Raw genomic sequence first — 22,849 nt, 5'->3', positions numbered from 1 at the left:
TCCTTTAAAGGAGATATTCGGAGGAATTTGGTAGCAGTAAAACGTTAAATATGGGAATTTCAATGTATAATGAAGGTATTAGGTTATATATCAAGAGAAGAGTATTCGCTATTCAAAAGTCGGTCCTAGCAGCGTTCGGAAGACCACATTGAACTGTCCGCCAGAAGGCTCGTCTACTATGACGTCAAGCACTGGATATATAGTTTCCGAGTGTATACGTGTTCCATTGGTACGATAAAGAGAAGACCGGGAAATTGTTTGAAGTACTCTAGTATGTTTTCACAGCCTGATAACTTCAATGTTTCAGCCTCTGGGTACATTTTTTCCACATCTACATGTAGTTCATAGCATTAGTTTCCAGTTGAACCACTTAAACCCAAAACATAGTTCTGGTACGCCTGCAAAAGTTATTGAAAGTTGTCTAATTTCACGCCCAAATGTGCACGTATGCCTAAGAAATGTGCGGAATAACGCTGTAATAACAAAATATTCGATGGGTAACGACGAAAATGCGAAATGATAACCAAAAAGGTTCGCCGGAGTCGCATTCTCAGAACTTACCCGATCGGGGTCAGGCTAAACTCGGACTCGGAGACAACTCAGCCTCGCTTTGACGGCGGGACGAGTTATCCCTCTGGATTGTACAGCGTTGTACTATGGGAGCGGCCTGTAGCGCTTCGCGTTCTAGCTGGTCACAGTTATGGTCCGAGTTGATACCAAAGACAGTAAAGTGCGCGCTAATCCTGTACTAAACAAATGGACAGCGCTCGTCCTCAAGCGTATTACGCACATCACCTAAGACGCGCTGTCTTTGAAGTTGTTTTGTTGTTTATCAAGCGTCTTTGATTATCTTTTCAGTATGGCGATCACGAACTGCCTGTAAACTGTCTGAAATAGGGCCGAGTTTTCCCTGAGACCGAGTTAGTCTGGATCCTTCTGGAATAAAAGTCGTTGTACCGACTCTTAGTTTCAATGATCTCGAAATACTCCAAAACAACTCGTCATCCCGGCAAATCGCGTTAGCCAGGTATAAGTTTCTTGGTATAGACTCTTTCGATATATTGCAAGCAAATATCAAATGGTGCTAGGATTAGGTTTGATTATAATCATAACGTTTTGACTGCTGAAGTTGAATAAAGGTAATCTATTTCACCATTGAGTGTTGCGTTTGGTGCTCATTTTGGCTTCATTTCTTCAAGAAATAGGTCTTGTAATCGCACGCCACCGCTCTTGCAGGCACAAACCCTTGATGGTCGTAAAGACGCCAATACTACTTCATGCACAATTGCACAGCAGCTTCTCCTGAGAAGCTACAACACAGGGCCTATGGGACAGTGCAAGGGGGTGCATGTAGTCGTCTTTGCGCAGACTCCTTTACGAGCAACAAGGGTTTGTGCCTGCATGTAAACTATAGGTGCCGCGGGTGACGCCGCCGGTGAGCTGAGGCTGAGGCTCGCACTTGGGCTCGCATTTTCAATTTGGATTGGTCAGAAGTAAACTGCTGTACATTATCATAGACCCTACATTCTTGTAGTACATGTGCGTGTACGTGTTCCGTACAGTTACGGGTGTACAATACGATCGGTATAATAGTAAACACTGTTTAATAGATGTGTATAAAATTAGTGCTGCAAGAGCCCAGGAAGAGATTTTTTTCCCTCATGAATTTTTTTGCCTATCGTGCCAAATATCAATGGAAGAAAAAGAATAATTACTTAGCGTCCGGGGTTGGGGACAATCGCAGACTGAAGTGGTCATGAGTAGGGCCTACTTTTTAAAGGGTCGGGGGGGGGGGCGTTCGCACCCATTGCATCCCCCCAAGGTGACGCCCCTGCTAAAGGCCCTGTCACACGTTTCCGATCAGGCTACGCGGGCTTGTTGCGTGTATGGATTTTCCAGCACGCAGGATAATTTTCCGCGGGAGGACAAGGACTTGGGCGAGTTTCGCGTACCTGCTGGACGTGTGCTACTTACGTTCTGCTCACGTTTTAGTTACGGGCAAGTTGCGAGGGAGTTGCCTGCTAGGTGCTACCGCTGCGACCCTTCTACTCGTGTTCTGAGTAAACCTCTGCGGGTAACCTCCGCGAATCACCCTGAACAAGTTTTGCTTGTGACTTGCGGGAAACAGTTTTTTGCTACCTGGACGTCCCAGCAGATGGCCTGACGTCACTCTAAAACGAGTGAAAATGACCATTTTCACTCGAAATTCACTCCAATTTCACTCTAAATTCACTCTTTTTTGTTTTCACTCCTTCAAGAGTGAAAATTTTCACTCGATTTTTTTTTTAGAGAGTACTGGAAAGGAACGGTATCGATACTGCTAATTGATTGATTGATTGATTGATTGATTGATTGATTGATTGATTGGTTGATTTAATGATAAAGGTTTATTGAAACAAACCTGCAAAGTGTCACAATGCGACCAGTTTTACCCCCCCCCCTTCCTCTCATTTGCATTAGCATCACGATCACATCTTAGTTTTATTTTGAACACATTAGCTAGGGACTATTATTAAGGAACAGGATAAGGTACCAGTCTGACTAGTAAGTCCATAACACAGCCAAGGATTTTAGCATAGTTCAGAAAGGTGGGTTTAATTGGGAAGGATGCAAAATCTTTTGTGTTTGTGTATGCAAGTGAGTATGAGAGTGCCCAGTTATGAGAGAGAGTGTGTGAGAGTAGGCAGAAGATACCAAGAGCTCCTTGCAGAAGGACGAAAAGCTGAGGAGCTGCAACCCAGGCTCCTATATGTGTAGCCATAGGGAATTGGTGGAGGCACTGAAGCTAAGGCACGCCCAATTTGCAAGGTGGTTTTAGCATGCCGGGCAAAACTACAGATTTGCAGACAGCGTGACTTCTGGCAACACCGGCCAGGAGAAGCCAATTCCAGCGCAACTTTTTGGCAGCACAGGCCAGGAGAAGCCCCACCTTCCCCCAGCCCGACTCACCCCTTTTATGAACTGTAAGCAGATATATTAATTGCGTTTTGTTCGGTATTTTTGTAACTCCTACTCAAAATGGAGGAAAATTTCTAATTGCCTATGTTATTTGAGTAAAAGTAATTTTTTGCTTCCGGAAAGTCTGAAGAATTTTAATATGTAGAAGGCAGATGTGAAACAAATTTTCACATATATTATATTTTACATAGAAATTGAATGCCAAGAAGGAAGACATTTATCATGTAAAGAATATGATTGGTATAATATGACAAAGATATGCTTCGCTTATTACATCAAATAATTTTGATGAGGTCTAATTTTCAAGTTATTGTGAGGCAGAAGAAATGCACAATATGGTTTGCCATTGTCATTGATTTTGTTTATAAGTAATTACTCTGACGCTTTGAGAAGTATAATCATTATCGTTTGCAGTAATTTTGAGGAGTATTAAATGTACCAGTTTTGAGTAAGAATAATGAAAGTAAGAGGCGGTGTGAATGTGAGGAAATTATTGATATAACAGAGTAATAACTAGTTTATGAAGTTGCAGTATATAGAAGTCACAATATGTACGATTGAGATGGTGATCCGTTGTAATAGTTAAGTATGTAATTGCACTGATTATATATACAGGCATAAACCTTTTGTTGATAAGATGAATGTGGCAGACAAGTGGCAGACACATGGCAGAGGGAAGTTTAAAGGTACGAATGATAAAATTACCCCTTATTTTCTTCACCCGATATTTCAATTCAGGGATAAGCTGGGCTCATGACAACGCTCATAACAGCTCATGACAAACGTCCAGCCCGCATCGCTATAACGCGACACCCCCAGCACTCAGCATTACACCACTCGTCATCACCCCGTCATTATTCAATTCAATTCAATTCAATTCAATTCAATTCGGTATCAGTCGGTGTCGTTCGCCGCTGGTCGGGGCTCGGAGCCCTGCCCTCAGAACTACTTGCCGTCCTAGTCCTACAGGGTTACGCGCCTGCCCGTCGTTCGTCGCGCGCAAGACCCGGGGACACGCCATTCCTGTATGAGATGAACCTCACGAGTGTGAACGGAAGGACTCGATATCTCGACCCGCACACCCCCCCCCCCCACTTTTTCATGGTGCTATTCACCTATTTAAATCCCATGATTGTGTGTATGTCTGCCACAATGTGATTTGGTAGGATAGTATTTCTTGCAGCAACACTGTTCGTTTATGTAACCCTTTGAATTGTTCATTTTTTGTACTACTTGATTTTCATTTCATCTTGACGAGCCGGAAAGCACCGAACTTCGTCAATAATAAACAATTTATTTCACGGTATACATTTGTGCAACGCCGCCTTTCTTTGTATTTCATTATACCACTGTAACAGGACTTAATCTATCGTCAGCCAGACTACTCAGGGCCAAGAGCTGACACAAAGTAGTAGCCCGAAGGCTATATCATAATGCATCACATTAAAGAACATATCAATTACAGCAAACAACATATATTGTTTGAACATTTTAACAATAGCAAATACCTATTACATTAACATAACAAATTTACAGCATCGTATAAAAACGATAAACAATTCATACCAGTTATTACATAAAATATATTACTTTGCTTTATGAGTTTCATTGAAAAAAAAACCCCAACAACAACATATTATTATAACCGAACATTCTTAAACATTTTCATATAAACAAAATTTCAAACCAATTCAACTTTTCAATTCGGTAACCACTTTCATTTATAAATAATGTTATTCTCAGAATAATAAAAAAATCGACTTCAGTCTATGTAACCATGAGAACGCATATTATACAAAACATATCCGTGTACCTGGTCAGTTTCACAGTTATGGAGCGAGGTATACGAACAAATTGCATGCATGCTATGAGGGCCAGTTACTGCCACTCTGCCAGTTAGCTGAGAATCGGCTGCGGCCAGGAAGCTTACATTCTCTGGGACCGCTGCCAAACTAATGGTCCTCAGAGAAATTCCTTCACTGATTATCAGCCCCCACGCGCCTGGCACGCAGGTCGCACACAATATCGGCAAGTAGAACTTAAGTAGCACGCGTCAAATAATTATGTAAGACGCATGCAAAACTCGCCCAAATCCTTGTCCGCCCTCAGAAATTGTCTTGTATGCCGGAAAATAACGTTTAAAAACGTTTTAAAGACGTCCGATAAAACGTTTTATGAACGTCCAAACCTTCCACACACAAAAAAAAAACCAGAACGCGAGAAAAAATATTTCTAAGAAACGTCCAAAAGTACCAACCTCGAACATTTTAGAACGTTCAGAAAACGTCCGATTGTTAGCTAGGTATATCTTTCACCTCGTGCGAAATCTTGTACCAGCGCACTCGTGTCCATTCACTTGTTATCAACCAACTGCGTATCATACTGTAGTACTCGCAGAGATGAATCAACATTATTATTTTTCGATAACAACTCGATCATTTGGTCAAGCAGTTCATCAATCGTCAGTGCGAAAGATAGCGAGTATAGAATCTTTATATATATAACAGGAGCACCCTCTTCTATTGAACGCCGATGTAGAATACTACTCGCATACCGCGTCTGCCGCAAATCTGGGTCAAAAGTTTTATTTGAGGAGATATTACCTGGCATATTCTTGATGAGCTTTCTCATGGGTGTTTTCCTTCTTCCCGTCTCCTCGTCTGAGGTGCAGACGGACATTAGCTTCAGCCATTCCTCATGGTTCACGAGAAGTTTGGCAACGTCCCTGTCACATAACAATAACGAAGAAATAACAGATACAGGTTCAACGATAACAATAATAATGGTATCCATGACAATCATCGGATCGTCATAATGAAATCATAATGATAATGATTATGAGAATGATAATGACATTGATAATGATAATGATTATGAGAATAACAATGTTTACATGTTCACTGATTGATTTACCCAGAAACACATCGTCACTGTTTGCAATATTTTGTGAAAGGCCCAGCCATAATCACTACGACAGCAAATGCTCATGTGCCCATCATGGGCAAGGCAAGGTGGAGGTGTGTATAATCTTGATAAACCCACATAAAAAATGCTGCTCTGAATAAGCCAGTTCGTAATAATAGCTAATGTGCACGTTGGTACATGTGACCTTTCTTTATTCTCAGTTGGCTGCTCATTTCATTCGTTTTCAAAACGACTATGCGTACCGATATCAAGCTTGCCCGATGTACCAATTTATGAATCCTGTTCAGACAAAGAACGAAATTTGGGTAGACCAGGTGAACAGAGAGGTCCGTCAATCAACCCTTGTGGAAACTGAACGCATTAAAACTGTTTGCAAGTCATATCAAGGCTTGCTGTCAGGTGGATGTAGGCCTACTTTCAAGTATTATGCACAAGGATTGCATGAATTATCATTACATGGCACATGCTTATCTCAGTGAATTTATAAACAAACATGCCTTTTGGTACAATGAACTTTTTCTGCTCATGCGCAAAGTGGAACTACGAACTGGCTTATTCCTTGAGGCATCAGAATGCATGGGCTGGGAAGCGGTAAAGCAAAGTCTAAAAAATCCTTCACCTAAACCACATTGCTCCATAATAGACACTCGTCTACCAAAAAATCAAAAGCTCTTTTCTATAGAGGACATTGTAGGAGATCGTTACTCTTATTATGATAACTAATTAAAAATGAAAACAATCGATATGCGTAAGTTTGAGTAGACAAGCCTCTGACAGTTACTGGGAAAATAGCAAATGATTTTAAATTGAAGTTGCAACAAGGAATATATGTCCTGTCTCTTGGAAGACAAGTGGTGACAAATGCCTGACAATATTTTTCTTTCATCTATTGGAGACGTGCCTTCTACAAGCAATGTGTACACAAGAGGTACAAAAAGTATATTTTGAATTTAAAATTTATTCGTTACAGACTGGTAGAGTGAGCTTCTTGTGCTCATTATAGGTATTTTCGGCTTTGTCAGAATACTGGCTTGCTAAACACTCCATGACTTGCAAAATTACGTCACTTCTTATGACATCTTTCAAATAGTAGGGCTTATCGTTATCTGCGCGAAACTATGCCACCAAACAGTTGTGACATCACAAAGAAATTCGGATATCGTGCGCTAGTACTTCCTACTGTCGCTCTGTGAAATGCAACAATTTGAAACAATACAGTCACAGTTAAAAATACATGTACAGTTGTAACATTACAAAGCAATTGTGACAACGCCCACTGCTTCATACCGTCACTCTTGAAATACAACTGTATAGCATTTTCTAACGAAATAATAATTGTGATATTACAAAGCCATTCTCACATCTTGCTCTGTTTCGTACCGTTTCGTACGGCTTCTCACATCACATTTTTCCCTTCGTTTGTTCAAATCATTTTATTCGAAGCACAAAACAATCATACTCTGCCTAATTTCGGATTTCTGGTTACAAATATAGGCTTGGGTACCTCCAATAGCACTATTCACACAGAGACTGTGCTCCTCAGAGAATGGCGCTATTTTGGAGTGCATATATATATAGTATATATTTATAGATACATGTATATATATATATATATATATATATATATATATATATATATTTATATTGATACATGATAGGCCTAGTTTAAAAGGAGACCTCCACATGATTTTCAGAGTTTTACATTGAAACAACTGTTAGTTATACTGAGTATAAAGTTTCAGAATTTGTAGTGATTGGGATGAGGAATAAGAATGTTTTCAAAGTTTATTACAAATAGCAATGAACAAGGATGATATGGCAGCCTCACTAAAAGAATGCATGAGTTAAGGCTCAAGTAAGCCGAACAAAAGAAGATGGCTTGCATAAATTTTATCAGTTGAACTTGTTAAGCAAGTAGTATTGTAGTGGAATTACACTGCTGCATTTTTAAAATTTGTGAGCCTCCTATGTCATCATCATATAGTTCAGTGTAATTTGTTAAAGGTTTTCAGAGTATTTGCTCCCCTGCGCATGGACAACAATAAATTCCCTAAATCTATAAATGGAGCTGTCGATTTATGAACTACATGATGTGAAATCATGAAAATCATGTGAAATGCCCTATAAGGAGAAACTCTCAGAGAATTGGATATCAATCTTGTAAATTATGCAGTCATACGATCTGCAAAACTGCCAACGACATGCTACAAAAATCTTGTGTTGATGTTTGTTTTATCTTTATGAAATGTCACAAAACTTTTTTGCCCTACATATGTCCGTTGTCGATGGCGTGGTCGAGGCAATTTAGACCCTCTGTATCTCGGAGAAGAATGCTGGCCTGCTTGTCGTAGACGAGGAGTTTGACAATGCCGATGTGACCGTTTTTGCACGCCAAATGCAGTGGTGTCATCTATGGAGAATATTGTATTTCTTAGCACATGTAATTCCATTACGCCAACAACTGATTTCATTTTCCTAAATTATGGTGATGTTGCTGATTCGTGTAGCACAATAATTACAACAAAAAAAATGATGATAACATTCCTTCTTTTATACCCTGGATCAAACAGACAGTGCAAAGGAACATAATATACAACAATGCTACTTGCAGAGCCAATTGATTCTTAATTAATTTTCCATACTCTCTACTCTGTCACGGCATTTGCCATCTGAACTCGGCCTTTCCCGTGTACATCGCATTCATAAGTTTGATAAAATCCTCATTCAGAAAGAAATCCATCTTTAATTCATAATAACGCCGAAACCTCCAACTCCACCCCACACTGACAAAAAAAAAATGAAGTAAAACACTAGCAGAAAAGTAAATATACCTTTAGCTGGTCAACAACATTGATGTCAACATCGTTGTTAGTATCGTTGTTGTCAGTTCCTTGCCTTTGCATGCTTAGGAGCAGATTTATTGTACGGATCCAGCCGTTGGCAGCAGCGTAATGAAGAGGTGTTCGTTCTTTTCTACTGTTATAATTCCTGCAGTACAAGTTTGAATAGTGATTAGAAGAGCCACAGAAGCAGCTAAGCAAATTAATGTATCATCATAACTGACAAAATAATAATCATAAATGAAGTATCACTATATGCATTAAATTCAGCCCAACTTCGTGGTGGATTTGTAATAGGAGCTGCACATGATGAGTTCCGAGCTGCACATGATGGAAACAGATAACGTCATACATTCAGTTTGTAAAAAATCTTATAGTGTAACATGCCCTTCAATCGAATTCATAGTCAACATTTCAGTCTACGGTAAGTTAATAAACAAGATACATTAGGTCCTGTATTAACAGATTTAAACCTTCATGCTAAGTTCAAAGTTCTTGATGTTTTTCTTAAAATTAGTATCGATGTAACACTGCCGATTCGATCAAACAAATTTGAGAGGTTGATATTGTGCATTCCGTTAAATAATCAGACGTAACTGATGAGCCTGCATGGAACTGTTTGATTTTACCTGTGTCCTAAAAACAATTTAACATCAAACAGAATATTCCTTCTACCAGTCCACTTTGTAATCTATTGTTTTAAAGGCATTGACTAGCAATTATTACGATTTGATCCAGTCACTCACTTAGAAACTACGGCGTATGCCTTAACATGCTTGATGAGCTCCTGGACGGTGACATCGTGACCGGCTTCTGCGGCGTGATGGAGTGCCGTGTTGCCGTCACGGTCTTCGTCGTTGACCACATCTTTGTTCCATTGAATGAGAACCAACACGGTTCTGCAGGGAACGGTGAAGTTGGTGAGGAGGGAGAAAAGAAGACAATGCCAAAAGTGGAATCGGAATTGCATTTAATTTTTTTTTATCTATTACGTTGATTTCCTGAGGAAAAATGGTTTGCCAGCGTAACGCTGCGACAACAGTTTTAAAGGTGAAACATGACCGTACGAAATAGACAGATACGTTACAAACACGATGCAAATATCTTTCCACAGAGCGCCTCTATAGAACATGTACAGGGTTTACTCGCGCATATATATTCTAGCTAAACGTATTTTAAATAAAACTGAATTGGTAAATCAGGGATGGTGATGCTAAGGGGCCCTGCATCACGGACAAAATACAATTTGAGTAAAAAACACAAAGTTACAAACACGGTAACAAAGAGGGAACATAGAACACAAGATATAAGTTCATGTAGAGCGTACAAGAGAAAAAGATTGTACACAAGCCAATGAAACAAAAAAATGGAACAACAAAATACAATCAAATCCGGGAGAGAAAGAAAATAATGGTATAAGAAAAGACCTCACTTACACACACACCAACACGCACACACACACACACACAAACTTTCACCTCCACACCAGTACACCGGCACCCACCCAAACCCGTACGCGCACACACATACATACACGCACACTCACAGCCACACACACACATACCTACACACAACCACACCCATGCCGCCATACGCACAAAATGTCTAAAGTCTATCAATGAAGCTAAGCATTTTACATTGCCGTTTGAAAGAGTTAACAGAATGATGTGGCATTTCGGATGAAATCAGATAAATTGTTTCAAGTTTTAGATCCATGATAATGAAAAGATTTTTTATAATATTCAGTTCTGGGAAGTTTGATATTGAGAGGACAGCTAATTTCATATCAAGTTTGGAAAAAAAAATTGTTTTGTTATCAAAGATTGTAGTAGGTCAGATATGTAGCAAAAATTGGTCGTTTGCGTATAGGGGTATTTTGGGGCGTTGATTTCAAATATAGCCGGATCCAAGAGATCTGACCACGGGGTCGGCCGCCATTTTGAATTCCAATATGGCCGCCATCACAAAACAAATTCAAAGATCCCTATCTTCAGTTCTGAATGACCTGTGGCACCAAAATTTGGTACACATGAGCGTTTTGAAACATTGAATTTGATGACAGATTGATTTGGAGTGTCTGACAAACATCAAATGGCCGCCATTTTGAATTCCAATATGGCCGCCTCGACGAAATATTCAAAATCCCTATCTCGATTTCTAAGTGGTGAGTGACTCTGAAATTAGGTGTAAACAAGTATTTTAACATATTGAGTGAAAATATTAACTAATGTGATGTGTCTGACAAACGCAATGCCTGCTATTTTGAATTCAAATGTGGCTACAAAGACAAGCATCACGACTAACATTCACGGGCATGTCAAAAAGTGCAGCGAAAAGGAAGCATAATGCACCTTTCACTGACGTCTCAATGTGAATACAGCAGCGCGCACTCTATCAGTTACAAACGCGCGCTCAATCAGGTAGCCTAATTTACAAACCCGAGATAGAGATTTTCAACACTCCAACATGGCAAATATGTGTAAAAATTCAAATTGGCTGCCGTGCAGCTTGTCAGACATATCAAATAAGTCTGTTATTAAAGTCATCATATCACTATGCTTTTATATATCAAATTCCAATGGCTAATGTCATTCAGAACTGAAGAAAGGGATTTTTGACGGCGGCCATATTGGAATTCAAAATGGCGGCCGACCCCGTGGCTCGATCTCTTGGGTCCGGCAATTTTTGAAATCAGCGCCTCAAAATACCCCTATATGCAAAATTTCATACTTTCCGCCGGATGTGAGCATCTTTTTCACATATCTGCCCCACTATTGCAAATGCGTTGGGGTCAGTCCATTGACGACTTTATATACAAGGACACAATATTGATAGTGTATCCTCTGGGTGACTGACTGTCATTCTAATCTCTGAAGCATGATCTATTGATTTAGTGTCACGAAGAATAAGGTTTTCGAAGAGAGTTTGGATTGTATTATTTCATTTCAAGTCATAGAGTTTTATCTCCGAGGGTAGCGCCTCTCCCTTAAAGCTGAGGGAATCATCCGAATCAGCCAGAACTCTGGGACATATCAGTCATCCGGAGTCGTTGTCCGTCGCAGTGATTGCTCGGACCACCGTGAAAAGGGGAAGATTGCTCTTCACCGCGAGGTCAAGACACGTGATCGGGGCCGAAGCGGGAACCTTCAAGTTTTGATGTGTTTGAGTGTGTGCGCGCATGTAAGCGCATAGAGACATTGTATCTTTGTCATTATTATCATTATTATTATCATTAATGCTATTATTATCATTATTTTTATTATCATCGTTATTGTTGTCAGTATTATTATCTGTAGTAGTATTAAGAGTATTTTCATCAGCAACATCATCATCATCATCATTATTACAGGTATTAAGTGGATATGGATTTGTCGTTGCGTAGATTTATAACAAGCACTGAGACTTTAGTTTTGTATGATTATTGGCTGTCAGGTATACCGTTCTAGTGTATGATGATTGTATAGTAATTTCTATAATAATGTTCGACTTTTATATAAGGAAGCATTATGTGGTAACTATAAATTGTAATTAGTGAGGCCTCGATTACACTTTCTGTGCATAAGCCCGTTTAATCTGTTTAATGTCCAATTAAGTTACCGGTTTTCCTTATGGATTATTGTCGACCCTCACCATAGTGATTCGCTTTCTGGCTAAATTACTCACAATGTTTCTTTACTAGATTTGTTTTAGAGAAGACTCACTCAGTGTGTCCATTCTTCGACGCGCCATGGATGAATTTGGTAATGTCCCTGTCACGTACTCCATGTAGTTTGTCGCCTTGGCGAAGAAGTACCTAAGTCATTGGAGAAAAACATATTCAAGGCATTCATGCAAAATTACATGATCAAAGTTTTCAGTGACTCGTCACCAAGATACTCCAAGTTTTAAAAAAAAAAATAAAAGTGTAAGCTTTTTGCCTTCTGGACCTCTTTCATGTCCGATGGAAATTATGTCACTTATCATTTCGCAGAGGAGAAAACTGTTTTCATACCAATAACTTCTGCAGCCAACCAAACATACAAACACTTTCATCCTCCTGTGTGAATACGTACGGTATATTCAAATTTAAATGAAGACGACAGAAAGAGAGCAGAGGGGAGGTATGCGAGAAAAAAACATGAACAATATTACCGCCCAATTCTATCACATATGTATTCGATCTAATTATCTATGCGATCATTCAAATTCGAGTGAAATTGAATGACTACCCAGATCAACAGACAAAAAGGTAACCAAATATAGACCACTTTAATTTCATTTTGTCAGCATATGATTTCATAACTTTCTCATAACGAAAGTGAAAGGGTACATAATTATTATCATGTACTGTATATCCAGTTATGGATGTATGCAATATTAAAAAAAAATGAATGACAACTACATTAATTTCTCTCAAGCAGAATAAAATCTAAAAAGAATGACATGACATGAAATTGAACGCTCAAAGAATTGATATGAATATTGAAAGTGGAGTAGTGACAAAATCGCTTGAATATGAACGCAATTTCATTAAATTGAATCCAATCTGATAAGATTAGGAGGGGAAAGATCATAATAGGGAGACAAAAAGGCAAATCAAGCCCCATGAGATATCTTTCGTACGTACGAAAAAAGTTTGTAAATGGTTTAACGATTGAGTGATCTAGGCATTTCTCACTTAATGCTCCTGTGGGTTGAGTGTCGTTTTCATTTCCCAAAATAACCTGGGAAGTTATTGAGAGTACACCACAATATTGCGAGTATATTGAGGTTACAGTTCAATACATACATTCCGAAGGTTCGTTATTCCGAAGGTTCTTTAGTCCGAAGGTTCGTTATTCCGATGATTCGTTATTCCAAAGGTTCGTTATTCCGAAGATTCGTTATTCCGAAGGTTCGTTATGCTGAAAATGTGATAAGGTTGTTATTCCGAAGATTCATTAATCCAAAAATGAAATAAGGTTCGTTATTCCGAAGGTTCGTTAATCTGAAAATGAAACAAAGCTCGTTATTCCGAAGGTTCGTTGCGGACCCTATTTCATTTTCGGATCAGCGAACCTTCGGAATAACGAACCCTATTTCATTTCGGATTAACGAACCTTCGGAATAACGAACCCTATTTCATTTTCGGATAAACGAGCCTTCGGAATAGCGGACCATATTTCATTTTCGAATTAACGAACCTCTACGTATAGGTATGGGGAATTTTTGTGTTTCGGATTAACGAACCTTCGGAATAACGAACAGCATCAGTAAAGTGCTTATCAGCAGTCAGACCGCAGCACCCGATAATTCGAGCTTGAACGCGTGTAGTTCAAGCGCTGAATGCAAGCACTGTCCAATGAGAGAGCTCTTTCGCGCCACTGTACACTTTGTGTGGAGCATATTTCCGGCTTAATAGTGAATTTAACAGACATTTCAAAACGGAAAAACTAGTATAAATCATGCTTGCGTCTCCTTGACTTCAATATATGATGAGCATCTAAGTTTCTTCTCTACGAGAAAGCCAAAATAAGAAACAACAGTTTCTTAATCCGGTCAGGAACCAAAAACGAACTTTAGACGACAAAATCTTCCGTGAAAAGCAGGTAAAATTTATACATCTTCAACTGATTATATCGTCGTGACAAGAACCGATATTATACGGAAATTGGGTATCAAAATAAAGATCAAAGTCTGGATAACAATTTACCGTGACTTGTAGCCATGATAGATGTATGTACAAGTCGCTACACTGTGAAAACCATCTAGCCCTGTCAAACTCTCGCAAAATCTCGCACTTACTAGACACCTTTCGAACGCAAAGATCGTCAACGAGACTGCTGAATAAATCTTGCTGGATCGGCTCATTAGCATACGTGCTTCGGTCTGACTGTCAGGGAGAGTTCATGGACGTTTGACCTTTGAAATTATGAGAATTCGCCCATTTGCAAAATCGACCAGCATTTTAAGGTTATGAACTGTGGTGTGATGTTGATAGGCATAGCTCAAAGCTGTGATAAAGTTATAGGAGCACTCGAAATTTGACAACGATGACGAAAAGTTGCGCATATGATGTCTCGCTTCTGCTGTATACACAGGGGACAAGAAAAGAAACAAAGCAGAGCAAATGGAGGTATGAACAAAATAAAGAGCACAGGAACAAAGAAAGAGAGAAAGAATGAACAGGCACAGGAAGTATTGGCAGTAAGATGAAACAGAAATGAAAAAGCAGTCGAAGTATAGGAACAAGGGATCTTTCAGACACGTGACAAAAAGTGTACAAGTGCAATTAATTATAAAATTGATGAAGAAAAAAAATGAATGCATTATTTTTGCCACAAAAAAAAATAAAGATAAATGGCCACTCACGTCCAAGGTATCGGCCATGTTCTCTTCTGCCGCCCATTTGAGCAGCTTGGCGGCGGCGTCCCGGTTGTCTTGGAGCAGGGCGATGAGGGTGTGGAAGCTATTTGACTTGGCCGCCGTCTGAAGAGGCGTCAGACCCTTGTCGTCTGCTAGGCTCATTATTGCTCCCCTAAGAAATTAACAAGATATGCAAATTACTAGTGTGTTCAAATTATGAATACATACATTGAACACGTAAATGAACATGAACTGAGGCGAGGAGAAAGACAGTCAGGCAACATGAAAATTAAAAAAAAGAAAGGAAAACATTTACAGGAAAATGAGACCGACATGGCAAGAATAAGATATCAAAATATATATATATATATATATATATATATATATACAATACTTCCTTTCAAAATCACTTAAAGTAGAACATTGTTTGAACTTACCTAACATATTATTCCAAATTACAGAACCTCTACAAGAAATCATCGTTGTCGAGAAATTATATCCATAAAAAGAAATTTACATTTAATAGGAATTTCTAGTACATACTTATTCACATCACAATTATAGATGAAATAATCGTTAAAAAAAATCAGGTAATAACTCGTTGGTAAAGGAATACATAAAAGAAGCAATCTTAGATTTGTTGATATCATAAATATCCAATAAATGCAGCATCAAAAATAATTCTTTAGTGTGTGCCAAATAATGTGATTAAGTTATTGTTCGTATTGCACGTCTTCGAGGTTTAAAAGGTTTCTGCGTTGAATACATTTCGCAATTACGCCATACAAGGTTACAATATGTGACCCTGCACCTCAAAACAACAAAAAGTCGCCAGACATGAATTTTTAGTTAAGACCATATTCTAAAAGAGCAGACTTTAAGCTTTAAAATGATGTATAACTCAAATCAAATGGACTCTCCTAACCTACCTAAATATTGGAAAGAAAGCACAAACTCAGGAAAAGTGTGAACTGAGAAAAGAGGCTCCGAAGTACAGTGTCTATTCAAGCGCTTAATCTTTACCAAACCGTGCTGGCTGTGCCATGAATGGGACAAAAAACAGGAAGTAAACCACCAGAGTAACAACAATGAAGGGATTATCAGATTAAAATGAAATTAAGCATGCCTCATTAACACATTCTGTCCATAATTAATGCCAACTTTCAAAGCAATAGCACTATCCTTTCAAAAGTTATTAGAGTTGAAAGTGAAGAGTGTGGACAAGGTTTTTCAGAAATGAAAAGGGGATTCTAAAGACACACCTAATCACACTATTCTACCAAAAATGTTCGAGATAAAGTGCTAAAAAACACACTTTCCTGCCCGTTTTATGATACCAAATTTTAGCATAATGTAAAGGAAGACCCGCTCTTTCAGAAAATATGGAAAAGTCAAGTTCGGCTAAGTTGACCCATTTCACTTATTTTCAGTCCTCACGCAAAATCAGTGTGTGCGACTTATGTTTGTTTTGAGGTGCACGGTCACATATTATGATGAATTTGATAAAATCGTACCATTTTATATATTTACTAAGGTATATGTGACCATGCACCACAAAACCAACAAAAAGTCGTCAGACATGGATTTTTAGTTGAAGGCATATTTTGAAAGAACAAACTCTAAACTTTTAAATGATGTATAACTCAATTCAAATGGATTCTCCTAACCTATATAAATATTTCAAAGAACAGAAGAAAGCTCATACTCTCAAAACTTTCAAATGAGAAAAGAGGCTCTGAAGTACAAATTCTATTCAAGCGCTTGATATATACTAAGCCATGCTACCTGTGCCATGAATGGGACCAAAAACGAGATATAAACCACTGTAGCAAGAACAGTGAAGAGATTATTAGATTAAGCTGAAATTGACCATGCTCTATTAACACATTCTGCCCATGATGAATACCAGCTTTCAAAGTAGTAGCATCACTCTTTCAAAAGTTATCAGACATGAAAGTGAAGAGTGTGCAAAGGATTTTCAAGAAATGAAAAGGCGTCTCTAAGGAAAACCTGATCACACTGCTTGACCAAAAAGGTTGTAGAAAATGCTGAAAACCCACTTTCCCATTCAATTTATGATCCCAAACCCGAGAATAATGCAAAAGAATAGCTCTTTCAGAAAATATGGAAAACTCAAAATTGACTTAGTTGACCCATTTCACCTTTCTTGAGTCCTCGCGTAAAACTAATGGGGTGCAAATTTTTGTTTGTTTTGTGATGCACGGTCACGTAATTATGTGATTCAAATTATTCAATACTCCAATTACTCTTGATATTTTAAAAGAAATATGATACATATGATCTTTCAAACTTTAATATTCATTGATTAATTATAACAACCCAAAATTTAATACCTTAAACTCTCCCAATCTAAACATTATAAAGTATAACATTTATTGAATTTACATCGACATTTACATTCCGAGATTCAAAGATCACATAAATTTGTCTTTGAATAATTTATCTGTAATTTGTTGGCTAAAAACAATGATCGCACTTTTTTCCATCTCAGTATTGACAAGCTGATTAATCATTGCAACATCTTTTCTAAATACCAACAGGCTGGTTTTATCACCAAATAAAATTACAAATAAAATACCACTTATATATTGCAAATCGTTAATATACATTGAAAATAATAGTGGTCCAAGATTTGATCCTTGTGGCATACCAACTGAAATATCCCTAAACTGCGAATTAACATTATCTATACAACACATATTGCTTTCCGTCATTTAAATAACTATGAAACCATTACATTGCTTTACCTCGTATAACATAAAAACTTAGCTTATCAAATGAAATAGACGTAAATACTGTCAAATGCTTTCGTCAAGGCTGAAAAAACTCCAACTACTATTAATTTATCTTCAAAAGCTTCAGCAAATTTATCTACCAAATCAGCTATTGCATTTCACATATTGCACCCATTTCTAAAACCAAACCATTTCCGATATAAAAGGTCATGTTTTTGTATAAAACAGGTCAGTTTTCATGCACTATTTTTTCTAGTATTTTTTTATTATCATTTACAGACGTTTTATCACCATTCTTAAAAGCTGGTATCAATTTGGCGATCTTGTATGCACTTGGAAAATGCCTTGTTGAATATATGTATAAAAAACACAATTGCGTCAATAAAAGTTATTACTTCTTTTGTGTGAAATCCATCATTCCCTGCTGATTTATTTACACCTATTTTGAAAACTATATTCAAACATCTGAAACTGTCATAGAACTAAAAATTAAAGAATCAGTAACTTTTCCACACATATATTTTTTTTAAAGAACCATTTTCCCATATGCTTAAAAGGGCATTATCATGATATTCTTTTCCAATTTATTTTAAAAATATCATTAAACACATTACTTACTTTTTTTATTTGGGATTAATTTCCCCTCAAACTCAATTTCATTTATTGATGTTTTCTCTTTATTCTTTCTTAATTTTTCATTGAAAACTCTCTAAGCGCTTTTCACATCATTCATAGGATGTTCAAATTTGATATCATGATAATTTCGTTTTGCTGTTCTTATCATATTAATGGCTTTATTTCTGTGAATATGCTGTTTGTACACTTTCCTTCTACTCTGTGTTGAGTTTCTTAAATTTTTCTTCAAACATATTTTCATTTTCAAATTCTTTTTTATTACTGCAGTTAACAAGAGCCTTTTATGAATATCCTTATTTTGTAACCTCTATTTCAGAAAAAAAAAATCATTATACAATTCAGAATAGATATCTATAAACCGTCTATATTTCTCATGTACATCATTCATGTCATACAAATATGTCAAATCAACTGAGTGTAATTTCTGGATAGACATTTTCCATCATTTCTCTCTTTCTTTCTCTCTTAATATATTCTGCATCAAAGTCATTCATAACTGCCTTAAAATTAATAAAAATAAATGGTGTCAGATGATCACAGACATCAGTTAAAATCATCCCGCTATTTTCTATTTTTTCAGAATATTTTCTAATATGGCAGCTAAATGAGAAGTTATTCTAGTTGGTTTGAATAGTTGAGGTAAATATGAATAGGAAGTGATATTATCTATAAAATCATTAACATACTGACAAATGTTTATTTCAAATAAATCCACATTAAGATCTCCCATTATTGAATTGAATAACTGAAAATGCACTGGTCTTACACTAGAGACACAGTGAACAGTTCCAGCACGTTTATTTTCATATTTCACCTGACATCAAGATACATCAAAAAAAAAAAATACAAACCAAGCAGGATAAAAAATATGACATAAATCGGGCCATGAATAGAAATTAAGTCAGCATACATAATGTACATAAGACAGTTATTCTCTTGGAAACTTGTGAAATATGATGGAACCGCAACCGCAAAAGCAAAGCTTGTAAACGCAGGTTCCAGGAAAAATACCAATGTAAAGTTGCTATAATGCAATCAATGGAGATAGGACACAACCAAATAATGACGAAACTATATGAAAGCTAAAATATCAAGGTACAAAGGGAAGAAGAAATAGAAGAGAAGAAAAAGAAAAAGGAAGCCCCCCCCCCCCAAAAAAAAAAGAAAAAAAGGAGAAGAAGAAAGAACTGAGTGAAAAATAGCATCACGACAGATACCCAAGTATACGGGCACATATCTAGAATCAAGTTCATAACGAGTTCAAAATGTAAATACAGGTACTGATGTAGTGATTATGGGAGCATAAGCCAGAGGTAAATCGATCATACACTGCAGGTTGATCCGTCATACATTGACATTGACATTAACCTATTTAACCGTCATAAGGGACCTCTGAAATGAAATACACCCTGAAGCAAGTGCTTGTAGTCAACCGATCTTGTAGTCAACCGATCCAAAATACTACATAACGGCTGTTCGACACAATATCGCCTGCTACCGGGTTCGGACTTGCCCATCAACATGGCGGCTGTCGGAGCTCCATTGCGTACATCACTTTTTTCGGAGAGCAAGCCCCCTTGCGCCGCTGCATGGCGCTCTATCACCTTTGGTAATGCCGTTGAATCCCATGTTAGCATATTTAGTAACTCTTTATAGTCCAGGTGTCCTTCCATGTTAACCTGGCGATACTATGTCCAGCAGCTATCCAGTTTATACTTGTGTTGTTCCTATACTTCCTGCAATATCAGGCACCCTCCGATGTAACATTAGCCTTTGTGAACGTCACTTAATTCGTCTGTTGATTAACCTCTTATTTACTAGAGTGTATCACACCTCTAATGTTAATAACTTTTTTTTCATACATTAATTTTAATCACTTACGATGAATTTTAGCCTTTATCCAGGGCTCGACACTAACGGTGGCCCGGTGGCCCGGGGCCACCAAAAATGAAAGTCGGGCCACCAAATTTTAAAAAAAAAGGCAAATTTGGTGGCCCGCCTCGGGCCACCAAAACTTTTTTGAAAAGTATGTCAATAAATTCGTAACTTTTTGCGCCGGAAATTAGCAGATAAAGTTGTTTAAAGGATGGATGAAAAGGACTGAATGAGTGCCTGAGAGTGAGTGTTGCAAGTTTGTTGAATAGATATGTCCAACTTCTAATTCTTACTATCATGAAACTTAAATATTTGACTCATTAAAAAAAAAAAGGACTTTTAATGTTTTTTTATTGTGTTTTTTCGGGCCACCAAATTTTTCTCTCGGGCCACCAAAAATGTGAAATTTAGGATTTTGGTGGCCCCATCGGGCCACCAAACAAAAAAGTTAGTGTCGAGCCATGCTTTATCTCTGTGTTATCTTATTCCCATTTCAATTCATTTTAATGTATCATTCTTTTACATTTACTTTTAGTGATGGTAAGTTTATTGAGTAAAATCAATATTTTTAATCGCATGAATTTACGAATGTGTAGTAACTTCAACGGCTGCGAAGATAATTTGTTCAAAATTAATTCTCAGATTGTGGTTTGGACTTTAATGTTTCCTTTGGTTTTGTTTTACATGATTGTTCCTTACTCCATATCCCTCCAAACTGCCAGAGTTTTAGTTATTTTCTTTTTTAGAAGTCATCATGGATCAGGATGAGGAACTATCAACACAGTAAACTCTTAAATGGATTTGTACTGTTAAGCAGCGATGTGTTGGTCTCTTTCTCTTTCTCTTTGTTGTGTATTTATGTGTGCGTTTGTTTGTGTGTTTATGTGCGTATGTGTTCACATAATTTGTACTTGTCCAATTTAGTACCCTTGCGTGCGCGTTCAGGGGGTGGATTTGTTTGTGAGTGATAGGCTATCATAAGTAGAACTTTTCTGCCTAGAACTGAAAAATATTGATGAAAATCGGTGGAAACGAGAGATGGAGTACAATATAACAGTATAAAAATCAAGCTAGAGCATGCACGGTTATGTGTTAGCAGCTGCATTTCACATGCTTGTGTACATGTCCCCTAATGCCGTAATGTCGGCATAAGTGTACAAACCACCACAGAAAACGCAACCAAGCTTGACCGTAAATAACTTTAACTTTGATTATGTGTCCTGTTATGTGTAGTTTAGTTACGGCTGGCTATAGAGCGTATGAACCCGAAATACTCATTTTGGGCCTACGTTACATTTTGAGAACAAAAGCAAGATTTGAGGAACGCTATCAATTTACAATGAACTGTATTGTTTCAGGAAGTATACGTGCTATGAAATGTAAAAACTGAACTCCCTATATCAAAATGTAACCATAATAGTAAAAATAAGATTTAACGAAAATGTTTGAGTAGTAGAACAGGTTCATTCCATGTTTCATTCATTGACATGATTCTATCACAACAACTAAAAAAAAATAAAAGAAGGAAGCATCTTTGAAAATCAGGTGTCTGCACTGGTAAACGCCTGAAGATAGTATTAAGATCAGTACACTGATACTTTCATTTGGGCCATCTGCTTAAGAAATGAATCACATGGTTCCTTCTTAATGACAGTATGCAACATCATTCTGATAGTTTGTATAACGTTAAGAACGTATTCCTTGGCGAAAGGAATCAATTCAAACACAAAATAATAAACATTCGCTTGTTAGAATTTTCTAAGATTTTACATTGTCTGAATTATTGAAACAAGTAGGCTTATAATAAGGAAGAGGATGGTCAACAACCTTCTCTCCCTGTTATGAAGCTCTTCGTGCATAGTTATTTCGCGGCTATGGTTATTTATGGTTCATGGTTATTCATTTCGGTTTAACCCGAAAACCGTTTTTTGGCTCTCATGATCTTTTTCGTTCGTTTGTTTGTTGTTGTTTTTTACGAGACCCTGCCCGCTGGATTCTACGCAGATCTATACAACATGGAACTGAAACGTTACACTCACTTTATAATCAAATATTCAGCCACTTCTCGATTGTTGTAGGCGCAAGCGAAGTGGAGCGGGGACCCAGATGGCCTTTGATGCAGGCTTCGTGGAGGGGAGTGTTGTCGTCATCTCCGCCGTAGTTCATTACTTCTTCACGCTGCCCACTTTCTGCTGTTAACAAAAAAGACCAAAGGTTACGAATTGTTGTTTTCCTGCACATATACACACACGCACACAGGCTCCTCTCTCTCTCTCTCTCTCTCTCTCTCTCTCTCTCCAGTTTCCCCTTTCTATGTTTTGATATATATATATATATATATATATATACAGTGAAATCTTTGAGCAAAAAAAAAATGGGTTTTTTGGTCAGTTTCCCCTTTCTTTGTATATATATATATATATATATATATATATATATTATACGAATAATTTCTGAGTTGTGAGTGCATTATGCACGAATATTGCACGACGCACGAGATAAGCCAGTGGTCTATTCAACAAGGCACGTAGCGCC

The 22,849-nt window shown here is 37.6% G+C and overlaps 1 protein-coding gene across 1 annotated transcript in view; it reads right to left on the bottom strand.

Annotated features, from left to right (window-relative positions):
* LOC139726887 (transient receptor potential cation channel subfamily A member 1-like) overlaps positions 1–22,849 on the bottom strand; it is a 65,976-nt gene that overhangs the window by 32,373 nt on the left and 10,754 nt on the right. The window contains exons 6-12 of the mRNA XM_071637881.1: positions 22,377–22,506; positions 15,054–15,219; positions 12,425–12,516; positions 9,470–9,622; positions 8,745–8,871; positions 8,154–8,293; positions 5,562–5,683 (exon numbers count right to left, since the gene is read on the bottom strand). Coding sequence (XP_071493982.1) covers positions 5,562–5,683; positions 8,154–8,293; positions 8,745–8,871; positions 9,470–9,622; positions 12,425–12,516; positions 15,054–15,219; positions 22,377–22,506 — 930 coding nt within the window. The remainder of the gene's footprint in view (positions 1–5,561; positions 5,684–8,153; positions 8,294–8,744; positions 8,872–9,469; positions 9,623–12,424; positions 12,517–15,053; positions 15,220–22,376; positions 22,507–22,849) is intronic.

The sequence above is a fragment of the Diadema antillarum genome, unplaced genomic scaffold (assembly GCF_040938485.1).
Source record: "Diadema antillarum isolate AM-2024a unplaced genomic scaffold, OU_Dant_1.0 seq00000103_RagTag, whole genome shotgun sequence".
NCBI lineage: Eukaryota > Metazoa > Echinodermata > Echinoidea > Diadematoida > Diadematidae > Diadema > Diadema antillarum.
Note: the sequence above shows the minus strand (reverse complement) of the source record. Positions and strands in the feature narration are given on the sequence as shown.